Below are 22,244 nucleotides of genomic sequence, written 5' to 3' on the forward strand. Positions count from 1 at the left end.
ACAATACCTCAAACAAAACATGCTTAAATAAAAGTAAAATTACAGATTATAAAAACTACTCAATTTCAGTATTGTGAGTAATTGTAAGTTGTTACTTTCCACGTCTGCTAAACAGTGAGCTAAAAGATGCTAGAACAGCAGAGTCAGGTGATAATTCTGTCATTATGAACACCCTCTTTCACATTACATGGCGTTTCATCCATCGGCCATATGGAAATTTGATACTGATTGAGCAGCTGAACATGACTTTATAGTCCAGCGAGCGCTGAAACAGGAGCTCCGATGGGCTTGCAGATAGAACTGGTTATATGGTAATGAAAGAAATGAAGGACACAAACGTTTCAAAACAGCACATTCTGACATGACATAAGTAGATTTCAATTTTCAACTGGTTTTCTGCTTGAAAGGCATCAAAACATGAAGAGAAAATGTCTCTTATAAAAAGGCACAGCACATCATTATCATTTATTGTTCAACTTAAGCGTTGAGATGCACAGAAAGAAAAGTGGTCGGTTGTAAGTTCAAGAGCATTTGGAGCTATGGACGAACTCTGACGCTGCACTGCCATGTTAGCAGCTCCACACTACAAAACATCCAGTGCTACTTTTTTCTACTTTTGATCTTGTTTGTAAAAACACAATTTGTGATTTAGCAGGTGAAGCTTTGGCAGTTTAAAAGATGGAATCAAAAAGACTTAAAACACACCGCTCACAGTGAAACCATGGTGACTTCCTGCAGAGACACATTTCAAACAAGTGGAAATAACTGCACAACACGTGAAATTCTATATAATTAAGTGTATTCCAAAGCAAATGGAACAAAATGGAAATTCATTTCATTGGATTACACACACTTTCAGATATACGTCTGTCCATAACCAGTGTGTTAACAGTAAACCTGTTAACTACAGGCTGTGTTAACCACAAAATATTTTACACATTAACACATGAGGCCAAACAGTTCAGGAAGTTTATGAGTGCAACTACTGTCAAATTTATTTTACATAAGGCAAGTTTTGAAGTGAAGCAAGTATGCGAGTAGCATTTATGTGCGGCTCATTATCAAAATATTGCTTCATCTGTCGAATAAAAATATCCTTCGCTGACATGCTGATGGGCTGGCTGTTGAGCTCCATAGAAAATTGTCCCATGAAATGAAAGCGTTCAGGAGAAGAGTGAGAGAAACTGAAACATCCTTCAGGTAAACAGGTCGTCTCATTGGTCGTCATCAGAGTCTTGGTTCGGGTGATTCTCCTGCACCTCCAGCTCCTCAGCGCTCACCATGGCCGGACTGATGGCAGCGTATCTCGTCCCGTGGAACTGACGCAGGTGAATCTGTGCACAAACAACAAGCAGCAAGACAAATCAATTCAAACCACGCATCACATCAGATCCTAAACATTACGGACACTTCAGCCACAAGAGCGATTTCTGTTACCTTACTGTGCACTCAGAGTGAAGGAACATGTGACTCGACTGCAAACTAATTAAGGAACGAGTCACCTCCACTGACAGTGGAGCTTTATGGCACAGAGGAAGAAGAGATATCAAATTTCGATACACATACAGTACTCGTTATAAAGACTCTCTTGGTTTTGGTCTGCACATGAAGAAAAGCATCACTATTATTATTAAGTATCAATATCACCAACCAAACTGGCAGCCCTTGGATTCTAAAACTCATTGACTAAAATCCCCAAGCTGGAGCATCAGCCTGTCTCCCTCTGCAGGCTGCAGGACAAATTTGTCAGTAAATGAGCGTACCTGTATGTAGAGGTTGACTTCGGCACTCCTGCACAGGTACGGGAAGTTTCCTCCTGTTTTCAGATGAGCTCGTCTTGCGTTAGGATACAGCTTGTACATCTCCTCCTTCGCCTCCAGTGACAGAGCGCTCTGATCAAACACCTCCACACCATTCACAGAGAAAACATGCGAGTCAGTTCGCTGTAGCAGACTCATACATGAATGGGAAGAGATGGTTTAACACTTACATCTATAATGGTCACAGCAACATCTTTTATTTTGTGTGGCTCCACGTAGGAGTTCTGACAGTTGAGTGTTAGCCGCGATGCTAACTCACTTTGGTTAAGACTCTCCAACTGCAGCACACACACAACACATGGAGGGCAGGTATTCAAACACAAAAGGCATCAAGACATAACTTATTTGTACTTATAGAAACAATTGCTAAAAGGAATATTTTTTTGGAAACACTTATTTTCTTTATTTCCAAGAGTGAGATGAGGGGATGAATTTTAGCCTCATGTCTGCTGTTTCAGGGTGATTCTCATGTTTGTTGTGAGGAGAGAGGAAACCACACGTTTCTAGATAAAGTGTCAGTTTCCGATGACAGCGGCATGGCCAGGTAACAGAGCACAGTCCAAAGCGCAGCAGAGTGTTACAATAAAAACCTCACTGCTCACTCTGCACTGACAGAAGACTACAGAAAGACTGTAGAGGGACAGACTGCTGGTGAACAATTATGTGTGAATAACCAGGTCACTTATGTTGCCTACAAATGTCAGAATATAATCCACTCTGGGATCAGTGCAGTACATTCCCTCTGTTGTAGCGAGAACATCACACTCACATGCAACACTGATTCATATCTTTTAGCATTAGTAATGGTAATATTTTGCTTCAGGTCTTTACCACAAAAAGGTATGTCTTTACACTGTAGAGACCATAGACTCTATAAAAATGTGAACGTTGTCATCTTGATATCACCCATCGGTTCGTGGACTGCTGTTTCGAAGCTTTGAGTTTGGCAGTTTGGTCACTGCCATGTTGATTTTTTGCAACTGGGCACCGGATGCGACCATATTTGAATGAGACGATGGCGCTAGCGAGCTTGGTTAGCTAGGTGCATCTGTAATTCACATTAACTGTGATGTGGGCTAGCGAAAAATAAGGCTTAAAAAAAATTTACTTACCGGGAAAAAATTAACAGCCGACTACAAATAAGCTTTTTAAACAGTGCTGGTTAATTGTACACGGTGCAGAGGATACGAGCTTTATCGTCTATAGTTCATTAGAAACGGTGCATTTGAGATGTCCACGGCTGACTTTCGCTGACTTGACTTGTCAAACGTGCCGTCAAGTTGGACACAGTCTACCTTCCACAGAGTGGTAATTGCCTTTGCAAATGCCGCTACATCAGTCAAAACGTGGTTCCAACCTGGTGCAGCCAGAGAAAATCAACTGCGGTCCCCAAATGCAAAAAACTGCAGTTGCCTTGCTCCTGCGAGGTTTAAATGTCATGTGACATGGTGAAGTTTTGCCACACTTGCGAAAGTTGGACAAACTTTCTAACCAGTATGCATCACATTATGTCAGCGCTGCAAAGTGCTGCATAAAGTCAAACTTAACCTGACTTTTCCCCCAACCACTGGAGTCAAGTCACTGCTGGCCATTAGAAAGAATGCAGGTTTAAGTTACTTTGCTTCAGTCGTCAAGGTAGAGACGATAAAAATAAAAAGGTGGTGACGCATTACCGTAACATGAACCACCTCAGTAACACACATGAACACACACACATCCACTTACCCTATCGACCATGAAGTCGATCGCATCTGCCATTTTAGAGTCCACGGGTCCTTTAGCGAAGTTCCCTAGAACAATCTTCTTCAACATGAAAGCTGGCATCAACCAGAAACTGAGGAGCAACATGGAAACCAAACATTAGTAATGAAAGTCAAGAGGAAAGTCAGAAGAAAATCTATGTCCTGGAATCATTACAAAGCACCTGTTCGCTGTCCACGTCTGATTAAAGATGGAGGTATCACTGAATGAATTACACAGTATCAGTGAGTGCACTCTGGGAGACTTGTGTGTGCACTCTGCAAACTTCTGAGCCAAGAATCCACCTAGGGATGCCCCGAACAGATGGACCTGAAGGTTCAGGGGACAGAGGACCAGCATTAGATACAGTGAAACACGGCCACATTAATGACAGGCTTATTCCTGTACTCGCCATGGCCTCCTTTCTATAGGATTCAGTGGGAATGCAGCTGTCTGCTGTTTTTTTGCCTTTAGATGCAGAAACACTGATCTGATCTTCAACCAGCCATTAACATCTCGTGTAAGAGCATAGAGTTTCATTGCTATGCTGATGACACACTACTGTTCATCTCTTTATTGCCCAATGACATGAGCCCTATTGATAAACTTGTTCAGTGTATTGGTCACACATAATTTCTTGTAACTAGACAAAGATAAGACTGAGGTTTTAATTATTGCAGCAAAAGTCTAGAGAGAGATGCAAAACGCCAAGCCCCTAGCAAAAGCTTCTAGACCCTGATTTGAACTTTTCACTGTATTGTTGCAGTGTTTCTCACAGAATGACATAGAAGGAAAACAGTACCCCATTTCTAAGTTATTTCGTTTTTCACCATATTAAATTTGCTTAATCACCTCATTTTAGTGTTTACTCAAACTACTTTAATCTGCTCACCTTGCTTTCTCTATGGAAGCCAATAGGGGACAATATTCAAATGTTAATCGAAATTTGAAAATACAATATAAACAATGTAATGAATAAATGGAACTTCATTACATTGTTTATATTGTATTTCAAATTTCGATTAACATTTCAAGTAATCATCAGACAACATCAGACAATGTCTACATCGTGATGTCGGTCAGCCATCGCTGATGGATGATGGCATCGTCTAGCGGCCCAACCCTACTCTACAGTGGACAATATTCAAATGCAGTAAGCAAAACTGTACACCAGTCTACTGCATTAACATTTACATGTAACCATGCTCTTATTCTCAATCTACTGTAGTTTGGACTGAACCTGCCAAAGGTATAAATGCATCTGTACACACACACCTCAGAATTTTAAGTTACCGTACAACTCCAACTGGATCCTGAATAGATGACTCCTCAACCTATTTTACAAAGAGATGAGAAGCAGGACGACAACACACACTCACTTTATCCAACTGCAGGTGATCGAGAAGCTTCCTGAAGCCGTCACAGAACTCCATGAGATCCCAGTACACCGGATATTGCAGCTGAAAACAACAACAACAAACACACGAGAATCATTGTTCATCAGCTACAAGTCGGTGTTTCACAGTAGATGAGTAGTAAGCAGGATTTTTCACAGCGTTCAAACATTTGATAAAAAGAAATTAATTTGTGTAGTATAATAATAACATAGGTAGTCGGAGCCCTAGTAAATATGAAGCTGTAAACATAGAAGATGTGACATGGTGTGACTTCAGAGACAAGCTTACCGAGATGACTCTGTAGCCCCAGCCTGTCAGAGCCAGCACCTGCTGGAAGAACACCTCAGCTGTCCCACTGACTGGAGGGAGGAGGATGATGGGACACCTGATACTCTTTGGGCCGGCATCATACAGGGACCACACTTTACTGTCATCGTCATCAACGATAATCTGGTAGAGACAAAACACAACATGGCCCTAAAGTCTCTTTTCAAACAGGCAGTGGGAGTTAATTATGGAACCATTTGACTTTATGACAAAAAGACAGAGACCGTACACACACACACACACACACACACACACACACACACACACACACACACACACACACACACACACACACACACACACACTGAAAACTTTTATTATATTTATCAAGAAGGTGAACCAGGTTCACATGTGATGTAGAAGTTTCAGAGACTGATGAAGACTTACACATTAGAAATATTCTTTAACAGTTAAATTCACTCCAATCAAAACGTAAACTGAATAAAAACTGAATGTCAATCTATGGAATCTAACTATGATACTGACAGTATAATTCTGGTATTTAGAGGGCATAAATTGACTGAACCAAACCCAAACTAATTTAATCCAGTTTCACTCTGAATGGATGTGGATGGCTCTTCCTCTGTGTTGCCATTTTGTAGCACTATTGAATATTATGTGGGTCACGTTAGTTACAGCGACTGAGAGGTGGAGAAGCTATGTACAGAGTATCAGTAAAACAACAATAAATCTAAATTGAACGTTACGAAGCAAACAGCGGCAGGTCCGTGCTAATGTAGAGTTAGCTGGCTGCCCTGCCTTTCTTCAGTATAGGCTAGTAGACAAATCCTTTCCATCCTTTCCTACATCCTTTCTTGCAGGCTAAAATCAACACTTTGACATAATATCAGTGGTACACAGGATAGTAATGTGAGTTACGTTAGCAGGTGGAGTAATGTGGAAAGTGATACAAATTTGCACCAGATAACGGTAACAACTGCTCAGCGTTAGTCGTCGAGCTAACGTGACTCTCCCCGTGACTCCAGCCTTTCTGATGTTCACGGTTTTCACCCGACATCCTCTGAATGTCGTTTGGTCTGACAGGCTTCAGCACATAAACTTTTATTGTTGTTTTGGTCCGTACGTGCAGTTTGTGTTGGAATCTGTGTGGGGAGATTTTGTGGTGTTAGTGGACTGTAGTCAGAGAGAGGCTAGATCCCGACCCCATACCTTCACATTAAAAGCAAAATAGCGGTTGTTCCAAGCAACAGAGAAAACAGGCGTGTGCTTTATTTCTAATGTGAGGTTAGAGCCCATTGACAAAAAGACAGTCAAAACTACATATAGCCCCTTTAATAATTAAATTAATAAAATATTCTTACTCTTATTCACATTTGTATTATCTACGATATAGTGTGTTTGACTATCATGAAAGGAGATACAGTCACATGTAGGTAATGTAAACTTTTCAAACTAAATTTAGTAACTGCAAATAAGTTCCTAAGACAAAGAAACTGAGCCGGAGTGGGCGGAACATGACCCCCAACTATCCCGTTACACCCTCATGTCCAGAGCATAAATCTTGCTCCGTTTGAGGAGTTCAGCCGAAAAGTGAGCTCCTGTGATGCTTTGGCTTCAGATGTGATCCCTGCGGTCACAGTGCTTCAGAAACTTTTGACCAAAGAAACAGAAGAGGACCATGGCATCAAAGCAATGACGGGAACCTTATCTGCAGCCGTCAAGAGATGCTTCACTGACACGGAAAAAAACCCGCCCCTCACTTTTCCAGAAAAGGCTTAATCCTCACAGACAGCACTTACATATGATAACATACAGTGTCCTTTGATTTGTTCTTCGACAGTTTGTATGTTTAGTTGTACTGGCATCCACTGTGTTCCAAGTTAAATTTATGTGAAATGGTGTTTCTTCAGGAAAAGTTGGATGTTAAAATGACAGCAACAGCATCAAGATGTATTTGTTCCAGTCAGGTGAGAACAAAACATGCAAATAAAACTAACAAACTGTAAGAACTGTAATGGTATTATTAAGTACTCATATTGGTACTCGGTATCGGCAAGTGGTACCGGTGCATCCCTGGTCATGGACATAAAATTCAAACCTCCTTTCCACTTCAACCCTGTTTGTTTACCTCTGTTCAAACTGCCATTGTTGTATTTATTGCTGTTCATATAAGCCCTATTTCATTTTATTCTCTTGTATTCACCCTAGTTTCAGAAAAAAATATATATTCATCTTATCATTTGTTTGTTGCGTGTACTACTTTAAAAAGTCTGAATCTATGATTTGAAAACTTCCACCTTAGCTATTACGACTGATTAAATAATTGTATCAATTACACCTGCCACTAGTTGAAAATGGGTGCCCTTATTGAACAAGAGCTTATATTATTAAGATTTGCAAGAATTACTTATTTCAATCCATTTTAGACATGTAACAATTAGAAGACTGACAAAAAAAAATCTACCACCAAAAAAATTCTAAATGTGAATATTTGTTATTTTAGTCTTCTATGATAATAAGCTGAATTATTTGTGTTGGAACTTGGACAAAAAAGAAATTTAAATACATCAACTTGTCCTTTTCACCAGCTGATCAATTAATTGATTGAGTAAATAATCACATGATTAATCTCTAATGAAAATAATCATTACTTTGATTTACAAGTCTTTGAACTGAGGGTTTTTCTTTTTCAGTTCAGTAACTTTGCATAGGAACATTCACGTTTCATCAATTACCTGCACTGTTTTTAGATGTTCTCAGTATGACTGTGTGTTATTCACTGTGGCTACAGATCTCTTCCAAACAGTGTGACTCATGATGCTGACTCAACAGTCACACTGAAAAACTGGACAGGTGCATAATTTTCCAAGTCTGTTTACCAACAGCAGCCACTTATAATTCCTCCTGTTCAAACGGGCATTGAAACTGGGCATACATTAGGTTTGGGCAGTATCTGCTTTTTATACCTTCCTGACATTTCACTGGGGTTTATGTTATATGACGGTATGCGTGTGTAAAATCTGCTGGTGATGGAAGTCATTGTAGCATGCCGAAGTGTTTCTATTTTAACTGGCGCAGCTTTTCTAGCTAGAATCATCTCACGTGATGCTACTTAGCCAATCAAATGTGTGCATTGTGACTCCACTCTGTGAAAGAGACTCATAACGGGATGTTGGGAGTCACAAATTATAAATAAATCGTTCCTCCAGCAAGAGGAGCCTTTTGACGGTGCTTAAAATCATACCTTTGGGATTTCTTAATACTCAGCTATTCCGTAATGCCTTCATACTGCCCAAGCCTAGTGTAGGCCCTCCGTCACTACCACTGAAAAGCCTTTAGCCAGTGTGAACAGGAGGAATGATTGTTCACATCAACACGTGTTGCTTTAAGACAGACTTGAAAAAGTGTCGAGCTGTCCTTTAACAAAAGCTGCCTCCTTAAACATTTTGGCAGAGTAGACTATGGCTGCTCGAACTGATTATGTCTTTATTATCAATGAATCTGCATTTTCTTGATTACTTCATTATTTGTTTTGTCTACAAAATGTTTGACAACACTTTCTACAGAGTCCAACATTTCTTGTTTTAGTCGATTGACTTATCGTGTCAGCACTACAGCGGATCACTAAAGTCAACAGAAAATCACAGAAAACAACTTGTATTGCTACAGCGGAGCAGACTGTGCCGAGTTGCTGGTAGTTCAATGTCTAACACTTCAACTTGTCACATGATTATTCAGTGTAGTCAGTGCACGTGTTGTGGTCCTGACACACCTGACATCTGCTTTATAGTTCTGTTTCCACACAGACAGACAGCCCACACTCACACCTCGAAATATTCTTATTATTGACTATTTCTGTTTCGTCTCCAGAGGTCAGACCCTACAGATGGCTTACATATTCATGAGTACTGAGGAGCTGCAGCTTGTCATCGCCTAAAGTGGTGGCCGTCATCATATACATTTACTTAGCTGCTGATTTTATCCAAAGCAACTTACATGCATTTTAACCACGTTTGACGCATGAACTTCTTCAATAACATGTAGAAACAATAAGAGATATAGAAAGACTTTCTTTTTTGTTTTGTTTTTTATGGGCCAAGGTGCAGTCCTAACCCTAACAGGTGAGTTTTCAGTCCTAACAGGTGAGTTTTCAGCCAGTAACGGAAGATGTGTCGGGTTTCTGTCTTTCCTGTTGTGTGAGGTGTACAAGTTGGTTGTGGATAAAACTAGACTGAGTGAATAATTTAGGGCTGAAGGATTCTGAACAATAATTGCTCAATAAAAGACATTTAACATATGATGCAGTAAAACACAGTGGTGAGAAACCTACACATCAAACTCAGTGCAGTGGCTCCTAAACTGGGGAGGGGGGTTATTACTGTATTGTTGACCTCTTGGGGCTCGCAGCTTTTACAAATACAACTTCTGATGAATCCACAAGCCCAGTATATACAGCGCACACTGTGTCATAGTTAGCACGTGGTGAATGACTGTTATGAAATGTGCCTCCTGATGAACATGTGCTGTGAGACAAATCCCTTCACAGAGAACACTGACTCTACGGTTTAGAAAGTCACACAGAGACCGGATCTACTGAGAAAGGCCAATGATTTTAATGTTAGTAAACTAACTCTGCAGTACACGCTATGCTCTACAAAATTTCTGCTGTAAAGTTGTTGATTTAGTAGTAGTATTTCTTAAGTTGGGGACAACCCTACTAGTCAGTAGTGAGACCACATTTTGTACTAAACCCACAAAGGCACAAAGGTCTGTGTGCTACAAACAAAGCTGGTGTGGATAATGTGAATGTAGTCTTAGCAGTAAAATACATAAACAAGAGAACACTGGTGGAGAGTAACTCAGAAGCTGAGCAGCCTAGATGTTACAGCATTATATTTATATAAACACACACACACACACACACAATATATTATATTTCATCTATTGTGTTTTATTTCCTATTTATGCAAAAGCATAGCAGCTGTTGTGGCTTTATTTGGAGAAGCTCCATTTTCCTTTGAAGCTTTGTGTGTTTTCGGTCATGAGGTAACACTCATGAGAAAGCTTTCTGCTAAAGAAAAGATTTTAATTATTAATATTATTATTATTATTATTATTATTAGAAGAATGTGGTCAGCAAGCCGATGGTGTACTTTCAAGAGCAATTGTTTGTCTAAAACACAGTAGGACGACAGCGACATAAGAAAAAAAGAAATAATGTAAGTTTGTTTAGCTCTCCTCAGAACAAAAATTTAGGGAAATGTTTTGGAGACAAGGGAAACTAGCGACGCAGATGGTTAGACACCCAATATACCCGCACCATCCCGGTACTAATGTCAGTAGACTATAACCACTCTGGGTCCACCTGCTGGAATAAGCCGACAGGAGTGTGACTGATAGGATGAACTTATAGAATTTATGGTTGAATGTGGGGGGAGATGAGGCTGATCAATGCACATATTTCCAGTTGGACTGTGTAAAAAAGGGAAAGTTGCCTGCAGGTGTGTGTAGGCAGTTCTGTAAATCAGGCTTTTTCTTTGGTAGACATATCCTTAGTATGGAACCTATGTACTGTTTATAAATGGAGGCCCCAGGAATTGACCTTGGCTGCTTCACAGGTGGTAGTCTTGAAAAAAGCTTGTCAAAATAAGTCATATTTGTTATTCTTGAGTAAAATGCAGTAGTTCTACTCATGCATGACATTGAAACCCACTTTCAATCTTTTAGAGGAAGTCCGGTGGTACTAAAAATGTCTTAGTGTTTAAAAAACAGTCAGTACTGAAGCAGATTAGCTGTAGCATCCAGCCGGGCTAAAATAGTTTTACACCAGCAGTGAATCAGTCTCTTCTGTCCTCCAGTGGTTATGACTGAGACTTACAAGGCACGGAGTTCCATTACGCGCAGTGACAGATAACTGATGACCCACAAAACCACCTGTCATTTCAGTTTATTAGCCTGCAACTACTCTGACACTTGTTCAGCTTATTAATTGTTTACACAGTCATCGCTCAGTGACATCTCTTATTGTAAGTGACGACTTCTTAATATGACATCATCCCAAAGTTTTTGTTGGGAGATTTTCATTATGATGGACAGAACTTTTGGGCTATTTGGTGTCATTGTGGACTCAAACCTCCTGTACAATAAACACACGGACAGACTTCCTTATCAGGTACATAGAAAAATCCAATCATGCTGCATGACAATAATCAACCAGTGATGTGTTCAACAACAATCTCACATGCCTGACTAACAACACAGTGACCACTGAAATAAGTACAGAAAAGAGGCCACAAAATTATAATAATAATGCTCTTTATGCTTCTTATCTACCAACCTGAAATGTTATTCTTTGTAAATGCCCATTTCTTTCCATATTTCTACACGTTTGGCACATAATTATTTACAGGCTTTGTGTCCATGTGTACTTGTTGTAATCCAGCTGTGTTGTACAGAGCCCTGGGCCCAGTGATTACAGACCTCCATCACAGGTTAGAAGTCATGAGGTACTTACTCTCTTCAGGGGCACTGTGCTTCTGAACCAGTTATAGTCAGGAGACACTTTAATCTCCTCCATCTGAGGACACATTCAGAGACAGACATTCAGCAAGTACAGTGACTTCAGCAGCTAAGTTACATCACGCACTTGGTTATTAATGCATTACTTAACGCAGAGTAAAAACCAACACCTGCCTCCTTTTACATTAGCTTCTCTGCTAACTGTTAAACATGAGCGTGTGGCTGCAGTTACCACTCGTTAGCGAGCAAATATATTTAGTGTATCTAAAGAGGATTTATGGGAACTGTTACCGTGTTCGCCGTGGATGTTAAAGTCACCGTGTCCGAGGAATTTTATCCATATCTTGGTAACATTTCTCCTCCGGCTGCCTGCCTGGTCATATGACTCCGGATTCACACACACTTCCGCAAAGCTTCTGCCACCGCCTACCGAAAACCCACAGCCCCTGTCTGTCTGTCTGTCTGTCTGTCTTCCTGTCTCACACCATAGACTGTATATAGTCTCACACAGACTAGCTTTAGCCCTCTACCATCATGTAGCTACAGCTACGTTGCCAGAGACTCGAGCTAGCCTAGCAATATCCTTCTGCAGCCGTTAGTCTGTTTCAGCCTGGTCTGTATGTGCTACGTCTACGCATGCGCACACAAATATCCACCGCAGGGACGCTGACACAATTCAACAATTCATAGCTTTCACGTCACAGTGCAAGGAAAACGCTCCGGCAAAAAGAGGTTATATTCCGCTGCCTGCCAACCGATAAGCAAGTGATACACTGTTAGTTTGAGTTGCTGGAAATGCTGGCTGGTTTTTGTGCTTTCGGATTTACTAATTGAGGAGGTGACAAGGTGAGGGATTCCCCACCTGGCGGTTTTTAATGGCAGAAATGCCCAAATGCCCAAAACTTGCAGTTTGTTTTCATATCTTTCTTTTTGTTGAAAGGTGATCCAAATAAAATGTGACTGCTTTTGCGTCTCTACGGAATGCTGAGTTCACTTAACAACTGCCTTTGTGAAGTTAAAAAATGGATGTCAAATAATTTCCTCCAGCTGAACTCAGACAAAACAGAAATCCTGGTCATTGGGTCTCAGCAGATGGCAAAACAAATACTGCCATCTGCTGGTTCCCTAGTAAATCACATTAAGCCTGTGGCAAAGAACCTTGGTATTTGGTTTGATGGTAATTTAAATTTCGAGCAGCACACCACAAAGCTTGTTCAATCATGTTTTTATCAACTTAGAAATATAGCAAAAATTCAATCTATGTTAATTTTTAAGGACACCGAGACCATTTTACACACCTTCATCTCATCACGCCTGGATTATTGCAACAGCCTTTTCACCTGTTTAACCCAAAAATCTACTGATCAACTCCAGACTGTCCAGAACTCAGCTGCCAGGCTTTGACAATGAAATATGACCACATTACTCCTATTTTAGCTTCATTACCCTGGCTCCCAGTGTGTTTTAGAATTGACTTTAAAGTTCTGTTGATCACTTTTAAAGCTCTTCATGGCCTCTCACCTTGTTATATTTCTGACCTTTTAGTCCCCATACGCACCAGCACGTACCTTGAGATCCTCGGGCAGAGGTCTGTTGTCTGTTCCAGAGTCTCGACTGAAAACTAAAGGGGACAGCCTGCCCGAGGAAATCAGGTCGGCTGAGTCAGTGAACTCTTTTAAGCCCCTTCTTAAAACATACCTTTATAGGAGAGCCTTTCCCGATCTTATTTGACTTTATTTTATCCCTTTTATTTTATTGTATTTTACTAATTTTATATTAATCTGTATTTTAGTCTTTTCAATGTTTTCATCCTCTTATCTTGTTTTTTTGTATTATTCTTTACACTTGTTAAAGCACTTTGTAACTTGTTTTTGAAAAGTGCTCTACAAATAAGGATTATTATTATTATTATTATTACGGGGGAGTCCTGGTGTGAGCCGCATCCCCTCTGTTGTTTTGCCCTCCAGGTGACTGAAAACTAGGAATTGCTGGCACATTGCTGGAGGATATGATGTCAGGGCTGTATGATGTGGATTTATTTTGGACATTATTATGGCATATTATTATTGTGCTTCCGTATGACATTAACAACTAACATCTGTGCTGTAGTATAGCTAGTTCTACAAAAAGAAGCATCCGACCTACTATGCTTGTTATTGCTTAAAATAAGGCTTAATGTTCACACACTTTACCTTCCTCATTATTACAACATTATTACAACATCACCTGCTAGCAATATTAGTCATGCAATATGCTTTCACAAAGTTCGCTAACCTACAAAATAAACAGAAATAAGCAATAATAGTTAATGTTAAAGAAAATAACAATTGCATAGCCAGCCAGCCACTTTCGTCCATCACTGAGTCACACTCTGACTTCCCAAAACTCATGTTCAAGATAAGTGATGTAAGTGATCTGTTGTTGAAGAAAGCTTTTACTCTCTTCAACTTAAGTAATTGATAGGGTTAGGGGGTTAGGCTAGTTTTATGTTGTGGTAAACTTCTCTTAGCAGGTTGGCCACTTCAATTTCAAAACTGTTTCAGAAAAACCTTAACACACTGATGATCTTATGTTGTGATTGTGAAGCTCGTGAGTTTTTGTTTAACTGCGTGGTGGTGGGGTGGCAGAATAGTTCCATGCTTCGCCATGTAACTTGACTGTACATGCTCATATGAGTACCAAACGTTACATGTTTGATAACACATCCCTGAACACATCTACATGCTAATATTCACTCAAAGTCAGAGAGCCACCTTCTGGCAAAAGGAAGTGACCTTCAAAGAAGCAGCCTCTGCAGCACATTTTACCTCCATGTACAAAATTTCTGTGGCACATATATCATGTCCAGATGTATAGAAAAGCCTCTTGGAGCCATTCCCTAAATCCAACAGGGAGGCAGCCATTTTGGATTTAATGGTAATTTATGCCGATTTATAGGCTCTGTAATTTAAAAAACTTCTTCTAGAGAATTAATCCGATTGACTTCAATTTTTTGTTGTGCAATCTAAAAACATTGGTGATAAAAAGTTGTACAAACTATGATTTCTTGTTTCACGGTGTGTCCGTGGCTGCGAAGTTCCATCCTTCCCCATGAAACATGTACGGCAAATATGTCTGACATTGGGCCAAATCTTTTTCAAGCCATTACATGGTGGGCCAGAACATTATTTCAGTCAAATTATTTCAAACCCTTGGACAGCCCTATTGATGTACACGTTTAGCTTAATCGGTAGAGTGCGGGACTTCCAGTCGATCCCAAAGTCCTACAGACTTTTTTTTCTCCCTTGTTAAACAAATTGATTAGCCTATAAAGACACTTTTTCACATGCTCGCAATAAAGCATGTGCTGCAGTGTGTGTGCGTCCCGGTGTTTGATCCGCATTCATAACCTATGGCCACTAATTTTCATTTCCCTGAGGAAATTCACGGGAATCCAATCACACCATTACTGACAGCTTTGACAGAGGTGTGTCAAGTAAGCCAGTGACTCTTTCGAATGTCCTTCAGAACTTTTCACAGTAAAAGCTCTCAACAAACTCAGTATGAAGCATTGCTGCATTGCTGCGTTCTCACACTTTTATTTTGGAGGTACAATCCCTTAAGAGGAAGTGATTATGTGAGTAACTGTTGCTGTCATGACTGAGATCTATTTCAGCATCAGCCACTATCAATTGTTTTATTTTTCTGCTATTAAAGCAATCTGGCCGGGGGCCAGATATTATTGCTGGTGGGCCAGTTCTGGCCCGCGGGCCACCTGTTGCCGACCACTGCTGTACATGCTCAAATCTGTACCAAACATGCGTGACAACACTCTGAACACATCTACATGCCATTCAGTTATAGTCATAGTGCCATCTACTGGCAACAGCAAGTAAGTGTCTGTGTGACAATCATCATGCAATTCACATGAAATGAAAAAAAATCGGCTTTTAACTAGAACCCAAAGGTACGATCACATCACTCCTGTTTTATCCTCTATACATTGGCTCCCTGTTTGTTTTAGGACTGATTTTAAGAATTTATTGATTACTTTTAAGGCTCTCCATGGGTTGGCACCAGCTTATATCTTTGACCTTACTCCTCATACTTATGAACCTCTGCGTAATTTGAGATCTTCCAACAGGGCTCTTCTGTCTCTTCAGGTGTCTAGGCTGAGAATAGAACTAAACGGGACAGAGCCTTTGCTGTCAGGCCCCCCAAGGCTCTGGAACGACCTGCCTGATGAAGTAAGGCTCTCAGAGTCAGTGTCTTCTTTTAAATCTCTTTTAAAAATACACTTTTATCGGAAGGCATATCTGAGTTGCTTGTTTTATCTTACGGTTTTTATTTTAGTCATATAAAGTTGCTATTTATTCTAGTCTTATGTTTATAGTCACTCTTACTTGTGATTTGTAGTAGTGTGATTTATGTGGGGTGGCGGTCTATCTATCTGTGGAAATCAGTATTGATACTGAGTAAATTAACCTGGTAAAATAAAGTCAACTCAATTTAATTAAGGAAAGCTTAGCTGTATTTCTGTACAGTATGTGTTTTTTTACTAATAAAACCACGGAGAACAACATAAAAACACATGGTCCTCAGTCACATTGAGTCGTGGGCTGCGGTACCAACTTTAGCCACTGCAAGTTGCTGGCGATGTAACCTACGGAAGGCCTAAACGCTGCCGCAAACAGGAAAGTGAAGAAGACAAACGGACACCAACAAAACATGGCGTCTGTGAAGAATTGGTGGGACGAATGAATGCAAACTATTTGGCATTTTACAGAAATATTGTCATAGGTTCAGTGTATTATCGAAGAAGAGATGGACAACACATATCACCACGCTCCGCCAGATAAACAGCAGTCTTCCGTCTATAATGGCGGCTATCCGGAGACACCGTACGCCGCTAACAGAGCACCGCCGAGCGGCGCGGCTCATGGACCGACACAGCCGGACCACACCGCTTCACGGTGGACACCTTCACTGGGATATGACGGTAACCAGTACGGATTAAGGTGCGATTTCCCCGCACCGTCTCCAGGAGCAGGAGGGTTCGGGGGGCCCTGCTTGCCCCCTCCGTATGGATTTGATCCCTCCGTCCCCCCGCCTCCTTTCGGCTGTCCACCACCCGGACACTTCTCTATCGTGGCGCCAGCCGCTCCGCTCAACGCATACAGCAGCAGGGAAGCCTCGACCTTCCAAACATTTACCCAGCAGTTCAGACCCGGGCCTCAGACTGTGCCGTACAACTTGGACTCCAACCAGAAACAACAGCATGGATACGAGGATTTCTCAGAGAGTGGAGCCCCGTTCGGCTGCCCGCTATTTCCCGTTAAAGACCACGACAGGGGTCCGGGAACAACAACAACAACACGAGCTGAGGATGAAACCTCACTTCAGAGGAGACGGGATCAACAGTGGCTCAGGCGTTTCTTACAAAGCAAGGACAGAACCTCCAAGGTCCCACCACAGACCCAGCGTCAGCAACACGGCGCTGTCCCGGACCTGAGACGGGCTCTGTACCGGGCAGCTCAGCTCGTCGCCCAGCTGGCTGAGTCCTGTGAAGCTCTGAGGACCAACGTGGACAACCACTGTGTTTGGACAGACTCTTACTTAATGGCTTTAAACGTGAAGACAGAGCTACAGGACAAACTCGGAGTTCTCAGTGACAGGGAGACTTTAGACAGCTGGAAAGCTAAATTGGCCCGTGTTGCTAAGAGGAGGGCCCGGCGCCTGAGAGCCAGGAGGGTGCAGCTGATGGAGGAAGCGCAGAGAGAGGAGCGCATCTCCGAGAAAGAGGCTGCCATAGACAAGTGGAGGACGCAGCAGATCCAGCGAGTGGAGGAGAAGAAGAAGGTAAGTTCAGAGGATTTAAAGATGTAATCACTTCTTTTGTCCACTTGGGGGCAGCAGAAGTATGAACCTTGTTAACACCTTACAGTCAACGGAGGTGAATGGAAGTTAATTTGTAGTATGTGTAGCAGAAACTGTCCCTTTTAATAACTTTTGACATGATGTCTGGGGGTTTGTATTCTATCTCTCCATCACTCCACGCTAGGGCAAATTATATTAGCATTTATAGAACATTTACAGGCTTCGGGTCCAATGTTTCCAAAAGCAAGATGTATAGTTCTTAGAAACATCAACTATGGACACAATGATCATATTCTTAGACCCTATCAGTCTGCACATGAATCTATACATAAAATTTCTTGAGTGGGCACATTGTTGGACACAAACATTTCTCTGGCACTACTCCACCTAGGGATTTGAAGCACAATTCTCAGTGCATCATTATAAGCCACTCAAAGTTATTTTCATTTTAAACTCACTAAAATTACACCATAGGTAGGCAGTGTACATTGGAGTGCAATAGGATTTAAAAAGTGAGATTTTAACATCGGGAGTGCACATGTGGAATTTGCGTGCCAGCATGTTTGCCTGCCCGTACAGTTTACCACATCATCATCATCATCACAGAGGTCATCTCTTATCACATGCCCCAGATATTTAACTTTCTTTACAACCTCTAGTGGTTCACCTGCCAATAAGAAAGAAGGATAGACACACTTCATATCCTCCTTGGTTCTGGCGCTCAGTACCACACTCTTCACTGAGCTAAATTTTATATCAAACTTCAGTCCATATTGGGAACATATTCTAAGAAGTTGCTGAAGGCCAGGACTAGAGGGAGACAGTACCACCAAATCATCAGCATAAAGCAGATGATTAATGAGACTATCCCCCACCAAGCAGCCAGTTATACAGCCCTTTAACAGTTTCCCATGATTGATACGATCAAAAGCCTTTGACGCATCCAGGAAACACAAAGACTGTGCTATTGCGTGATCTGTACCTATGGACAATTTCTTTAAGTGCATAAATACACAGATCAGTTCCATGCTTGTTCTTAAAACCAAACTGATGATCTGTTGACGCTGTGTGTTCCGCAAGCCTATCCATAAGGATCCCGTCTATTACCTTAGATGTTGTACTTGCAAGTGCAATCGGTCTATAGTTATTCATACTAGTTATCTTACCAGCCTTATTTTTAACTACAGGTACCAGTAGGATAGATAACATGGATCCAGGAAGCCTGCCATGCTTCATAAACCCAGAAAAGCATAGAGCAAGTAAAACTGAAATACTTTGACTAGAGTATTTCAGATGTTCTGCTGTTATTCTATCCCGCCCACAGGCTTTGTTCATTTTAAGTTTGTCAATAGTATAACATACTTCCTCCGGCCTGATGACTACACCATCACTGTGAGGTATCTCTCCTATATTAAACCCATCGCTCTTCACACAGTTAAAAATGTTCTCATAGTGTCTCCTCCACAGCTCTGCAATGTTTTCAGGTTCCGTAATGCCATCAGTACTATAGGGCAATGGCATTTTGCTGTTATTAACCACTTTCACCTCCTTCCAGAACTCATAAACATTATTAGTTTGCAACTTTCTCGCCATAGAGTTCGCCCTCATAGTCTGCTCATTTCTTTTTATAAAACGCACAGCATATTTGAACCTAGCAATAGACCGTACCTTACGCTCACAGACTGGGCCATGCCTAGGCCTGCCTGCTAAGACCCAACTTCTAAATGCATCTCTTGCCTCCATATGAACAACATGGACATAGTCATTCCACCCTGGTCTTACAATATGTTGTTTCACCACCTTATTGGTTCACTTCCATCAACTAAACAGTTCACACTTCTATCATACATTACACATGGGTCATTATTGTGACCTACATTCTTACAGCTGCTCAATACTTCTCAAGTAACTTGTAATATTGCAAGTCGTCTTCTGTGAGCCTCGTCCAGTCGAGTATCTCACCTGATTTATGGCTGTCACTATAGACAAGCTCCGGTAGACCCTTAATATTTATGAGCATAGAGACAGGAATATGGTCTGCTGTGGCCAAACCATATAGAATCTCAGTCATGTGCATCAGCTGTAGATATACAATGGTCCAACCAAGATGTAGTATGCCAAGCTTCACTCACATGTGTATAGCTATCAGCTGGCAGACTACAACATAAAGTGCAACAATGAGAATATAGGCACAGAGTATATTTCATAGAAAGGATTATGATCGCTGACATTTATTCAGCTAAAGGCCAGATAACGATTAGGTCCACAAAGACCACTCCCCAGACTCACTAACAAGTCCAGACCACTACCTTCAGCATCCCTAGTGGTAGTGACCAGTGGTCTGTGGTAGTGGTGGGGGGAAAAATCGATACAGCATAATAACGCAATAGTTTCTGTGGCAATATTGTATTTATACATAAATTGTACATGAGAAGTTTGCGTTTTGGTACTATAATGATAAAATCAGTTGCTTTTTCAGTCCACTAGAAAAATAGTTTTCCTTTGGGGACACAGTGTAAAGTCGGAATAATATCGTATCGTCGGGCCTCTGGTCATTGAACCCCTCTCCATATTATTGTCAAAGCGTTAAAATGAGCTGATTTCCACATTTATTACTCGATCAGAGTCCTCTAATTCAAAACCAATGTCTGTATTCAGATCCCCTCATGCTGTGACATGTTATCCCCCACTTAGACGTATTAACTGTGAAGCACAATAGCTTTGTTTTGTCACGGAGAGACGATGAGGAGAGCATAGTAGAAAACAATGAATCTGTCCCTGTACCAGGAGCAGGAGCTGAAACTGGCTGCAGACGCTGTTCTCTGTGAGGTGAGGAAGAAGCAGGCCGACGTGAAGAGGATGCAGGACATCCTCAGATCTCTGGAGAAATTGCGCAGACTGAGGAAAGAGGCGGCATCGAGGAAAGGTGACTGTTGTATTCAGCCCTCTACCTTCTTCCCAGTCCCATGATAGATTGTGTGATGGCCATACTTAGGGTAACATAATATAGTAAAATAAATACCTACTCTTGAAAAATTAATTAAAATTTAATCAAATGTAAATTTTAGGAGAAATGCATTTTTCCCAGCTAGTGGGTTAAGATGCCCCCCCTGAGACACATTAAAGAACATTTTATTGATTACGTTTTTTGGTATCTTTAAGAAGGCTATGCTTTGGGTATATTATCTATTATAAAATAATAAAATGGGTGAGTCTTACCCCATGTTACCTTACTAATGCATGTTATCCAAGGACACTTGTTCAGGTTGTCCTCCAACCCCCAGCTAGTAGAAGCCAGAGGTGATAATATTGTCCTGGAACAGGCTGGTCCCACATCATTTATTCTCCCAAAAATCTATGAAATAAAAGTGAAGACACCTGTCAAGGAAGGGAATGACCAGCAGTCACCTACACATACCTGCAGTATGTAACTGTGTGTGTGTGTGTGGCAGGTATTGTCACTGAGCGGGACTGTGACGAGGACTTCAGCAGCCGGCTGGAGCAGCTGCGGCGGGTGATGAAGAAGAGGACAGCGGTTTACTCGGCAGAGGAGAAAGCGCTGATGGTGATGCTGGAAGGAGAGCAGGAGGAGGAGAGGAGGAGGGAGCGGGAGAAGCGGGTGAAGAAGGAGAGGGAGAGACAGCTGCAGAGGAAACTGCGAGTGGACGCCATGCTGTTTGGAGGTAACGCCGTAGTTAATAATTGTCCGTTGTTGAACAACAGTCTGATTAAATCACGCCGATGGTAATCGGCTTTCCCCTGTTTGTCCCACAGATGAGCCTCCTGCTGATTCTGCTCTGCAGCCCTTCAGAGAATATTACACTCAGGCCGAGCGCTCGCTGCACGCTTTACTTCAAATCAGGTTTGTCTTCACACAATTAAAAACCACATCAGCATCTCCCTGCAACCATGCTGCTATTGAATTGACCTTGAGGAAGATGTAATAACGTGTTGGGACTGTAAATTGTTTCTCCTTCAGGAGAGGGTGGGATGTGTTTGTGGTTGCAGCGGATCATCCTGACGGTTCTCCAGTTCCTCAGAGCTGGATCCTGCCAGAGGCCCCGTCGGACCAGGCCTGGGCCTCTGCCCTGCAAACTGCTGACACTGAGCCAGATGTCAGCTAGAGCCTGACGTCCAACACTCTCTGACTGAAAAGTGAAGCAACACCAAGTTAATGGTGTTGGTAAAAGTTTAAAACCACTCATCTTTTTCATCTGAACAGTCAGAGCTGTCGGACTGTAGAACTGTTTGTCAGATAATATATGATACAGTGATGAAGGAGAAGAAGAAAGCTTCTGTTCTGCTGTATTTACTTTTGAAAATGTTCTTATTTCTGGTCTCTGTTAATGGATTTGATGTGTTTTGTACCTCAGGAATAATAAATGCTTTGGGCAGGATTTCTTTTTGCTATTTTAATTTCTGAAAAAAATAAAACACAAAAACAAATTGTATTACCAATGAATTGTTATTCCCACTGAGTTTGTAATGACACCTTTCACATCACCCACAGTCATTTGGTCCATTTTTAAATTGATAACTGCTGCTTCAAGTTCAGTCAAAGAGGACATTTTGCCGTGAAGGAAAAGCCAGGATCCAAAAGTAGGATTCATCCTGTGAGAACTCT

The 22,244-nt window shown here is 41.4% G+C and overlaps 2 protein-coding genes across 2 annotated transcripts; one reads left to right on the plus strand and one right to left on the minus strand.

Annotated features, from left to right (window-relative positions):
- Nucleotides 1–438: 438 nt before the first annotated feature.
- spg21 (SPG21 abhydrolase domain containing, maspardin) lies at nt 439–12,381 on the minus strand. The gene is made up of 9 exons (XM_038702076.1): nt 12,056–12,381; nt 11,760–11,822; nt 5,246–5,407; nt 4,940–5,020; nt 3,745–3,890; nt 3,546–3,654; nt 1,991–2,098; nt 1,764–1,904; nt 439–1,334 (listed from the first exon to the last, which is right to left on the minus strand). Exons 2-9 carry the CDS (start codon nt 11,820–11,822, stop codon nt 1,215–1,217), a joined length of 930 nt encoding a protein of 309 aa, XP_038558004.1. The 5' UTR covers nt 12,056–12,381; the 3' UTR covers nt 439–1,214.
- A 4,052-nt stretch (nt 12,382–16,433) lies between these two features.
- Nucleotides 16,434–22,078, plus strand: pdcd7 (programmed cell death 7). The gene is made up of 5 exons (XM_038702066.1): nt 16,434–17,602; nt 20,408–20,546; nt 21,073–21,303; nt 21,395–21,482; nt 21,600–22,078. The coding sequence occupies exons 1-5, from the start codon at nt 16,568–16,570 to the stop codon at nt 21,742–21,744; spliced, it is 1,638 nt and encodes a 545-aa protein (XP_038557994.1). The 5' UTR covers nt 16,434–16,567; the 3' UTR covers nt 21,745–22,078.
- Nucleotides 22,079–22,244: the final 166 nt, after the last annotated feature.

This window comes from Micropterus salmoides, unplaced genomic scaffold (genome assembly GCF_014851395.1).
Source record: "Micropterus salmoides isolate LMB-PRFRI ecotype aquatic unplaced genomic scaffold, ASM1485139v1 Ms_hic_scaffold_6, whole genome shotgun sequence".
In the NCBI taxonomy this organism is placed as follows: domain Eukaryota; kingdom Metazoa; phylum Chordata; class Actinopteri; order Centrarchiformes; family Centrarchidae; genus Micropterus; species Micropterus salmoides.

Coding starts and splice junctions, on each gene's coding strand:
- spg21 (XM_038702076.1), bottom strand. CDS start 11,822: ATGGAGGAGATTAAAGTGTCTCCTGACTATAACTGGTTCAGAAGCACA. Junction 3,891..4,939: donor ATCACCTGCAGTTGGATAAA/GTGAGTGTGTGT, acceptor CTGAACCTTCAG/GTCCATCTGTTCGGGGCATC. Junction 2,099..3,545: donor TCGACTTCATGGTCGATAGG/GTAAGTGGATGT, acceptor TGTGTGCTGCAG/TTGGAGAGTCTTAACCAAAG.
- pdcd7 (XM_038702066.1), top strand. CDS start 16,568: ATGGACAACACATATCACCACGCTCCGCCAGATAAACAGCAGTCTTCC. Junction 20,547..21,072: donor AGAGGCGGCATCGAGGAAAG/GTGACTGTTGTA, acceptor TGTGTGTGGCAG/GTATTGTCACTGAGCGGGAC. Junction 21,483..21,599: donor CACGCTTTACTTCAAATCAG/GTTTGTCTTCAC, acceptor TTTCTCCTTCAG/GAGAGGGTGGGATGTGTTTG.